The following is a 10,306-nucleotide window of genomic DNA, read 5'->3' as shown; positions in this document are numbered from 1 at the left end:
TCATAAACACTATTGTGACACTATGGGGCACCATAAAACCAAAAAACATGGAACAGCTCTGGCTTGGCCTCCCAGGGACCACCTCACTGGACCAGCTGACCTTGGCATGTTGAGGGTCTCTTCTCATCGGCTGCTGAAACACCAGGTCTCCGTGCTTTCCTTTCTATGGAAAAGAACTCTCCTTCTTCTCCAGACACCCATGGCCAGAATTGGGATTTCTCCTCCAAATTTCCTTATATCTGTCCTGAGAAAAATGAATGTATTATATGATTGGCTTTTCACAAATATTAAAATGACTGTTATATGTGTTGTGTTAGAAAGAAATACTGTATTAATTCTCTTAAGTACTGTGTTAAGTATAGTTTTAGGTTATAAATTTTGTTAAAATAAGAACTATGTTAGTGGGGTTTTCTTAAAGAAAGGAATGAGGTACTCGCGCCAGATAGCAGCCACAGGACACCTAAATCTCTCTTGGAAATGAATTTATTGCCTTCTTATCAGAAGAAACGAACTTCTTCCCACCTTGAAGGCGCTGTTAGGATTAGAAGGAAGAAGTTGACAATGACCAGACAAAATCCTGTGTTTGAATGGAATTTATGCATCATGTATGAAGTGTATGAATATGCAACGGGCTATTGTTCTTAAGGGTTAATCCTTTGTTAGCAGGGGTCCTTTTTCGGGCTTGTGATGCCCAGAAATAGGTACCCGGACATCCGTAACTCTTTGTTTTTATTGTCTCATATTGTCTTAATTCAATTTGTCCCAATTGTTATTACTCTAATTGTGTTACTATTCTTTTTGACCATTTTATTACTATTAAACTTTTAAAAATTTTAAAAACAAGTGATTGGCATTTTTCACATGTCCCCAAAACACTGGGGAAGGTTCCATGCTCTCCTTCCTGTGGAAAAGACCTGTGCTGCTTCTCCGGGTGCCCATGGCTGAGGTTGGGCTTCCACCTCCATAATTCCTTATATCCAAGGATAGGTCTCAGACAAGATCTGGCATAACTGACAAGTCTGGCTGGCCTTGGCCTAATGAGGCTCTCCAAACTCTGGGCCTCTGTGGAAAAGAACTGTCCTTCTAGTCCAGGTGCCCATGGCCTGAATTGGGGATCCACCTCCAATATTCCAAATTGTGACAGACTGGAGGAGATTGTTGGCTCAAAACATTTCATGTGTGGGGGAGGAAGGGGCAGGTCCAGCCTTGCCCTGCCCTGCAACCCCAGCCCTCCCTGCCCTGGAACCCAAATCCCCCCAGAGCCTCTCTCCCAGCCCAACAGTGTCTGCCAGTCCCTGGCACAGCACAGGCAATGCTCCACAGCCACCTCTGCAGCCCCCAGCCCAGCTCCTGAGGGACCAAATGAGCCCAAGTCCCACCTGAGGGAAGGGCCCAGGAAGACCAAGGGGTATTTAAGGCTGGCCACAAAGCAAGCACAAATCTTGGCCCTACCTACTCTTGGAATTTCCATCTGAACACAGGTGGAATCCACGAGCTGGAAGCTGTCTGTGTGCCTCTCAAAATCTTTTTCTTCTTTCTCCCTTTCTGTGTCTTCTTCTAATTCCCTCCTCTTGCAAATTTTGATTAACTTAAAATTGAACAAGCTTAGAGCTTATGAAGTTGAATGGACCAAGGTAATGCTTTGAGAAGTGTTTTTGATTGATTGAATGTTGTATTAAACATTTTGCCAAGTTTCTCTTTTTTTCTAAAGTTGCCAGTAAAGGCTGTTTGGCTGTTTAAGCTCTTGAAGATCTCTTGTCGGTATTTCTCCAGTACATCCAACTCAGAGTACACAAACAATTGTAATTCCTTTTAAATGTCTCCTTGAGAGAGTCATCTGGGAGATGGGGGTCAGGGTTTGTATGTCCTGCGTGGCACAGCCCAGGCAGGGCTTTCCCAGCCATATTCCACACTCCATTTCCCAGCTGGAGCCGCTGGTGCCTCTGAGTTGTGCTGCCCCAGCCCCAGGGACGCTCTCCTTGTCTGCCCATTCCCCCACGGTCTCTGGGCAGGGATGGCCTCAGTGGGGGCTGCTGACATCCTCAGCACCTTGGAGGCTGCTGCTGAATTTTCCTGCTGCAGAGGCTTGTTCAGCCTTCAGCTCTTCAGTGCAGGAATTCAGTGTCCCAGGGCTCATTAACACTCAGAACATCTGAACAAGCCAAGCCTCTTGGAGTAATTTGATTTTAATTTTCAAATCATTTGTGGTTACTTAGACAGATTTCAGAAGTGTATTAAAACGGAATAGATTCTTCTTTACAAAGACAGTGAGAAAAGATTTCTTAGGTCCTGCTTAGGTTTTTTTCCGCTGTTAATTTATTGATATTTGCAACCTCCAATTGACACTGAATCCATGTACCTCCTCATGCAGTTTGAATAGATATGAAAATCAAGACCCTTCATGGCTGACAATCAATCAGACTCTGTCCCTACCCCCAGCCCACCATTTCCCCCATCCAAGCTCTGGCACTCAGAGCAGCCTTGTGCAAATCTGAGCTCCCTCCAGCCCACACTGGACCTAGCCAACAGACCACAGTTGAACAGGATACAATTTAACAACAATCACACAACTAAAATAACAATCACACAATTACAAACTCTTCCCTGAGCCATGTGCAACGTCCCAGCAGTGTCTGATGAGTCCACCATTCACAAGTGATTTCCACACTAAAATTTATTTCACACAAACGCGGTTCTGTGATAGATATAAGCACAATTAGTTTTTGTATCAGGATTCTTGTCCTGGAGTGAGGACAGAAGAGCTTGAACAATTCCTGATTTGCAAAGCTGTCAGTGGTGGATGGAGAAGGGAGGTCAAGCTGCTTTTGGTGTTGAGGAAGTGCTGAAACCAGCCTGACCCATTTCATCTCCTCATACCCTGTCTGATCGCCCCTCCTTCCCCTTCCACTCATTGGCTTTTGTCTCCCACCAGGCCCCCCAGTGAAGAGCCTGGCTCTGTGTTCTCCATTCCCTCCTGGCTGGCACTGCCAGGCTGGGATGAGGAGCCCCTCAGCCTTCCCTGCTCCGGGCTGGACAAGCCCAGCTCCCTCAGCCTCTGCTCACAGCTTCAGACAAATTTGGTACTTCTTTAAAATTCCCTACATGCAAGGGTTTCTCCTGGACAAAAGCTGCAAGGACATACAGGCGTGGCTCTATTTGGCCTCCGGTGGTAACCTCTAATCTGCCCTGGAAAAACTGGGGCTTTATCCTTTCCTTCCTGAGGGAAAGAGCTGGCCTTCTCATCCAGGTGCTCTTGGGCTGAAATTGGGATTCTTCCCCCAAAATCCCATATATCTGAGATACAAGATATTTATTCTGTTGCTCCCAGATGAAAGCTGCCAGGCACAGGGAGCAGAGCAGCCCCCCTGTAATCCAGGAGGAAGCAGCTGGGGACCTGCTGAGCCACTCAGATCCTCACAGGTGTCTCTGGGAGCAGATGGGATCCATCCCAGGGGGATGAGGAAGCTGTGGATGAGCTCCCCAAGCTGCTCTCCATCATTCACCATCAGTCCTGGCTCAGCAGGGAGGTCTCAGAGGACCGGAGGTGCCAATGTGAGCCCATCCCCAAGAAGGGCTGGAAGGAGGAGCTGGGGAACTCCAGGCCTGTCAGCCTGACCTGGGTGCCCGGCAAGGTTATGGAACAGATCACCCTGAGTGCCATCACAGAGCACCCACAGGATGGCCGAGGGATCAGAGCCAGCCAGCATGGATTTCAATGTCTGCACTGATGATCTGGATGAAGGGACTGAGTCCAGCATCAGCAAATCTGCAGATGACACCAAGCTGGGCGTGAGTGTGGATCTGCTGGAGGGTAGGAGGGCTCTGCAGAGGGACCTGGACAGGCTGGATCCAGGGCCCAAATCCAACAAGGTGAGGTTTAACAAGTCCAAGTGCTGGGTCCTGCACTTTGGCCACAGCAACCCCTGCAGTGCTACAGGCTGGGGACAGAGTGGCTGGACAGCAGCCAGGCAGAAAGGGACCTGCAGGGACTGATGGACAGCAGGCTGGATATGAGCCAGCAGTGTGCCCAGGTGGGCAAGAAGGCCAATCCTCCTGGTCTGGATCAGGAATGGTGTGGCCAGCAGGAGCAGAGCAGTGATTCTTCCCCTGCACTTAGCACTGGTGAGGCCACACTTCGAGTGCTGTGTCCAGTTCTGGGCCCCAATTTAGGCAGGACATGGAGGGGTTGGAGCGTGTCCAGAGAAGGGCAACAAGGCTGGGGAGGGGTCTGGAACAGAAATCTGGTGGAAAGGACCCGAAGGAGCTGGGGTTATATGATCTAGAGAAGGCTCAGGGCAGACAAGGCGGTGTTAGGATGCAGGTTGGACTTGATGATCTCAAAGGTTTTTCACAACAAACCTGAGTGGTTTCACTGCCATCCCCCAGCCTTTGCTGGCCCCAGGGGCTGATGGCATTTGTGCTCCCTCAGGTTCATGTCCCCACACCAACAGCATGGGGGTGCTCCCCCTGCTGTGTGCAATGCAAACAGGGGCTGCTGAGGCAGTGCTGCCGTGTCTGTGCCTGCAAGGATGGGGCACCTGTGTGAGCTGGGGGAGAGGCCAGGGCTGCAGAGGGGAGATGTTGTTGGCAGCTCCATGAGGACGCTCTGGGGCGCTGCCCTGGGCTGTGCAGCGCACTGGGGATGGATCAGCCCCTGCTCTGCTGCTCCTTCCCGTCTGCCCCAGGACCCTTGCAGAGCCCCAGCCATGCTGTTTGCCCCCAGCCTGCCCACAGCCAGCCTGGGGCTGCTCATGGGGCTTTTCTGTGCTGAGCATTGGCCTGGCCGTGTTCTTGAGAGAGCCTGGGCAAGGAGCCTGGAGCCCCCAGGCCCTGGGCTGAGGCGTCAGCACTGCCCCAGCAGTGCCCATGGCCTGTCCCTGCTGCAGCCCCAGCACTGCCACCCCCAGGGCTGTGCCTGGTCCTGAGAGCACTCAGGCCTTGCAGCAACACCAGGGCCACCAGGGCAGTGGGACAGGGCCATGGCAGCAGCACTGGCAACACCAAGTGCTGTTGCTGCTGGGCACAGCTGCTGGGCCAGCACTGATCTGCCCCCAGCTCTGCACACAGACATTGCTGCTGCAGATCCAGAGAAGGCAACAAAAAGGGGCATCTCTGGTGAAAACTTTCCTGGGAGATCCTTTAGTTCACTTACAGCCACTGAGAGCACAGCTCCTCATAGAAGCAGGTTGTGGGTCACAGTAAAGGAGAAGGGAAACAAAATGAGAAATGGCACAAACAATGACATCACTTTGTAGACAATATTTTAAAATTAAAACAATGATAAAGAACCTGCAAAGTGAAACTAACAAAAAGTATTGAAGATTACTTTTATTACAAGTGATTGGCAGAAATAGGCCAGTAGTTTAATGCTTCTGAAAGCATCCAGTAATCAGTGCCCACATGGAAACCTTGAGCTCCTGGTTCCTCAGGCTGTAGATGAGGGGGTTCAGGGCTGGAGGCACCACCGAGTACAGAACTGACAGGACCAGATCCAGGGATGGGGAAGAGATGGAGGGGGGCTTCAGGTAGGTAAAAATGGCAGTGCTGAGAAACAGGGAGACCACGGCCAGGTGAGGGAGGCAGGTGGAAAAGGCTTTGTGCCGTCCCTGCTCAGAGGGGATCCTCAGCACAGCCCTGAAGATCTGCACATAGGAGAAAACAATGAACACAAAGCAGCTTGAGGCTACACCGACACTTACAGCAAGAAGCCCAAGTTCCCTGAGGTAGGATTTTGAGCAGGAGAGCTTGAGGATCTGGGGGATTTCACAGAAGAATTGGCCCAGGGCATTGCCATGGCACAGGGGCAGGGAAAATGTATTGACTGTGTGCAGCATGGCATAGAGAAAGGCAGTGGCCCAGGCAGCTGCTGCTATGTGGGCACAAGCTCTGCTGCCCAGGAGGGTCCCGTAGTGCAGAGGTTTGCTGATGGACACGTAGCGGTCGTAGCTCATGATGGTCAGGAGGGAAAGCTCTAATGACATGAAAAACACAAAAAAAAAGAGCTGTGCAGCACATCCTTTGTAGGAGATGTTCCTGGTGTCCCAGAGGGAATTGTGCATGGCTTTGGGGACAGTGGTGCAGATGCAGCCCACGTCACTGAGGGCCAGGTTGAGCAGGAAGAAGAACATGGGCGTGTGCAGGTGGTGGCCGCAGGCTACGGCACTGATGATGAGGCCGTTGGCCAGGAGGGCTGCCAGGGAGATGCCCAGCAAGAGGCAGAAGTGCAGGAGCTGCAGCTGCCGCGTATCTGCCAATGCCAGCAGGAGGAAGTGCCTGATGGAGCTGCTGTTGGACATTTGCTGCCTCTGGACATTGGAATCTTTTGAAGAAGGAATTACAGTGATGACTGTGTGAAGATTTCTCACAGAAAATGAAAGCTCTTTCTAACAGACTCCTTCCTGCCACTACACACCTACTCCTGTCCATGTCTAAGAGATCTTCTTTCACATTTCTTGCTGGAGCTCTGATTACTGCTGGCCAATGTTGTGTGAGGAGCTGAACCTTGGCCTGCAGGACACCTGGGAGTCAGCCTTGACCCCCAGTCAGTGCAGGGGAACAATGAGGGTAGGGGCCAGTCCTGCTGCTTGAATTTGGATGAAGAATGTTCAGCTAATGCAGAGGAGCTGCCTGGGTGAAGTGTTGGGGTTTTCAGAAGGCAGAATGAGAGATTCTGCTGCACTGTGGAAGAACAGAGACTCCAGAGAGGCAGGAGGATTGTATGAGGCTTAGTGCAGGCTGAGGGGAGCTGCTCTGTCCCTCTCTCCTGTTCCAGCTGCCCTGGACTTGCACCTTTCTGAGATCCACTCCCGTGTTACCCTGGACAGCCAGGAGACACAGCTGAGAGCAGAGGGATCCCTGGCACACAAAGTGGCTCCTGCCTTTCCCAGAGTCAGGACAGTGGGCTCATTGCCAGCCTGCCAGGCTGCCCTGCCCAGAGCTGCCCGGGCACAGGGAGCTGGGACACCCCATTGCTGTGCTCAGCCTGCACAGGAGGAGCCCAAGGGCTGGGCCTGGCCCTGCAGCTGGAACTGCCATTGCAGAGAGCCCCTCAGCAATGCCAGCAGCACCTGGGCAAGGCAAGGAGAGAGAGAGAGCCAGGCCTGAGGACAAGCCTTTCCCTGGCCAGCCCTGCCCAGCCCCTGCCCGGCAGCAGCAGGGCAGGACAGTGGCCCTCAGGCCCTGGTCAGCAGGGAATGGGCACATGGCCACAGAGATGCCCTTCATCTCTGGGGCTGCTCTGCCGACCCAGGAGGGACTGAGGGCCCCGAGCCCCCGGGCTGAGGGCTGTGCTGGCTGCGAGGGGACACAAGAGCTGTGCTGCTCAGGGCAGTGTCTGCCCTGCAGGGCAGACCTGGCAGGTGCCACATCTGCCCTGCAGCAGGGCTTCCCTCAGCACTGCCACCCTCCCTGCCTGCCCACGGCTCTGCTGCTGGAGCTGTCCCAGCCCCAGCTGCTCCTGTGGCCCCGGGCTCCTTCCCTGCCAGAGCTGCCAGAGCCCAGCCCAGCCCCTGGGCCAGCCCTGCCCTGCAGCTGCTGGACCCTGCAGGGATTAAAGAACAGCTCCCCCAGCCATGGAAAGGTGATGCTGCATGGGTCTGGAGGCTGGGCAGGTGCAGGCACTTGCTGAGGTGCCCAGGAATCCACAGGGTGATAGTTTAAGTGTCTCAGCCCCTGCTCTACCCTGCACAGCTGAGTTTTTATTTCCACCAAGCTGAGCCAGGGAAAAGTTGGAGCACACATTCAGGAAAGCAGAGACCCAAGCAGGAAACTCCTGTCCTGAATGAGCTCATGAAAAGTCCCCTCAGAAGTGAGCTGGGTCATGGGCTGGAGCTCGGAGCAGCCCTGGCTGCAGCCCCAGCTTCACCCCCTTCAGCCGTCCCTGGCAGCAGGAGCCGTCCTGCCCTGTCCTTCTTACGGTGCCCAGGGCAGCCCCGCTCTGCAGGACATACTCCCTCAAAGCAGAAAGAGCAGCAGAGCCATCCTTACAGTCATGCCAGTCCTGTCCTGGGTCAGCTTCAGGAGATCCCTCCAGGAGCACAGGGGACATTGCCCTGCACCCACACACTCACCATGCACAGGGCTGTGAAGATCTTTCCCCAAGTGTAGTCTCAGCTCAATGTCTTCCCAATCCTGATTGCCTTCAGCCTGTCTCTGCCTGGCTGCTGTCCCCTCAGTGCCTGCAGGCAGAGCCCTCAGCCCTGCTGGGCTGGGAGAGGAGCTGGTCCTGGGAAGAGCTGTTCCTTTAAAGCTCAGCAGCACAGCCACAGCACAAGAACTTTAATGAGCCTCTCAGGGATTTGGTGTTGTTTACATCAGACTCAGTCCCTGAGAGCATCTTCAGAAAACTTCTCAAGAACGCAAAATTAAATTTAGACTTCAAAGTTTCTTCAAGTTTTAATGGGTCCCACTGAAGGACACAACTCAGAAAGTGTCCCCAGGTTCCAGTTAGAGCAGAACACTGGAGGCAGTGATGGCAGGTGGGGGCAAACAAGGCAAAGGTGTCTCTGGTGCTGAGCAAACCTGGATGTGTTTGAGGAATGCAAAGGGCCAAGGGCTGAGCCCCAGTCCCTGGCCAGGCAGATCCTGTCCCTCCCTCCTTGCTCAGGGCTCTTTCTGGGATGGGCACTGGCATGTGGGGTTGTGCAATGCCAAGGGCAGGAGCATGGGGTGGCGCCTGCCAGGCTGCTGAGCAGGGACAAGGAGGCAATGAGGCCCCAGCCCTGCAAGGGTCACTTGTCTCCTGCTCCTGCCTCAGGCCCAGGCCCAGCAGCCGTGGCCAAAGTGCTGCCCAGGTTGGCTCTGGCAGGGCTGTCTTGCAGCTGCTGCCCATCCCTGTGCCCTGTGCAGCCCAGGCTGTCCCACGGTGTCCCTGCCCTGCGCCTCTGTCCCTGCAGGCTGTCAGCATCCCCTGGCTGCCCCACCTGGCTGGGCCCTTCCTTTGCTGACAGCTCTGCCTCCTGCCTGCCTCTGCTTGCCCACACAAAGCCTTGGGCTGACTCAGACTCCTTCTAGGAGATGTGTTGCAGCACAGCCCTGCCCTGGGAGGGAAATTTCTGTCTCCTCATGTTCAGTCTGGGCCTCCCCTTCTGCATTTGTGGTATAATTTCTCTGTCTGGCTCTTTCCCACTATGGAGAAAAAGCTCCTCCATTTCTGAATCCACTGTTCCAGCTCTTCCAGGTCTCTCCTGTTCTGTCCTCAATCTCTTCACAACTGTGCCCTGCGCCCTCAGCCTCCACATATTGGTTATGTTCTTGAGGCCTGCAAACCCCAGCCTGGGAGATCTCTGGGCTCTCTACAAGGTGTTTTCAGATGAAAACATTCTGTTCACAGTCTAAGAATATCAGCAGAGGCCAAGGCGGGGCAGAGCTGTCTGTCCTGGCAGTTTTTTTTCTGGGAGTAATCCTGGGATAGATGGAATTTTTTTCAGCCAAATTCCAATTTCTGCCATGGCCCCTAGACAAGAAGGATGGTTCTTTTCCATAGGAAGGAAAGCACAGAGCCCTGTTGCTTCGAGGTACATGAGATTTGATCACCAGTGGCCAAGGCCAGCCAGAGCTGGTAGATTTTTTTCTGGGTATCTTTCCTTTGCATGCAGGACATTTTTAGGGGGGATTACTAATTTTTTCTATGGGTGTCTGAAAAGAGAGACAGTTCTTTCCATAGAAAGGAAAGCATGGAACCCCAGTGTTTCATGGGGAGATGAGAGGCAGCCCTTGACATTCCAAGATCTGCCAGACCTGTCAGGTCCCCCTTGGAAGGCCAAGTCAGCCAGATGTGTTCTCCATATTCCTCTCATTCCATGGGCCCTACAATGTCCCAGTGGTCCCTTTATTCTATGCGTCCCTGAGGTGTCACAATGGCCCCTTGGTTACAGGAGGCCCTGAAGGGTCCTAATGGTGTCCATGGATCCACGAGGCCCCACAGAGCCATGGTGGTCTCTTGGTTCCATGAAGCCCCGGTGTATCATGGCATCCCAAAGTGTCACAGTGGTCTCCTGTTGGAGATTTTTTCAGAAATGGCTTAGAAGGCAGCTGTGAGGAGTAAATTCTCACAGCCTGTTTCTGTAAACAGTAGAAGTTCTCAGGTTGTTTTTAATTACAAGTAAAAGTGACAAACATGAAGGCCTTGAGAACCTTGCATACCAGAGTTCTCAGGCAGCTTTCTCATAACAAGTAGATTTTCTATCTTTAGCTGTTTTGGGAAAGTAAAAGTAAGTTTGAGAACACAAATCTTGGTATTGAAAACATAAGGAGGGGTTGGTGTGTTATCTCTGACCTATTGTGAGCTCGGGTTTGCAATATGCAT

At 52.8% G+C, this 10,306-nt stretch overlaps 1 protein-coding gene across 1 annotated transcript; it reads right to left on the bottom strand.

Moving 5' to 3' along the window:
- Positions 1-5,363: 5,363 nt before the first annotated feature.
- Positions 5,364-6,296, bottom strand: LOC135441812 (olfactory receptor 14C36-like). The gene has a single exon (XM_064701361.1). It carries the CDS (start codon positions 6,294-6,296, stop codon positions 5,364-5,366), a length of 933 nt encoding a protein of 310 aa, XP_064557431.1.
- Between the last annotated feature and the right edge of the window lie 4,010 nt (positions 6,297-10,306).

The sequence above is a fragment of the Zonotrichia leucophrys genome, unplaced genomic scaffold, assembly GCF_028769735.1.
Source record: "Zonotrichia leucophrys gambelii isolate GWCS_2022_RI unplaced genomic scaffold, RI_Zleu_2.0 Scaffold_552_33554, whole genome shotgun sequence".
NCBI lineage: Eukaryota > Metazoa > Chordata > Aves > Passeriformes > Passerellidae > Zonotrichia > Zonotrichia leucophrys.
The sequence above is the reverse complement of the archived record's forward strand: the minus strand, read 5'-3'. Positions and strand labels throughout refer to the sequence as shown.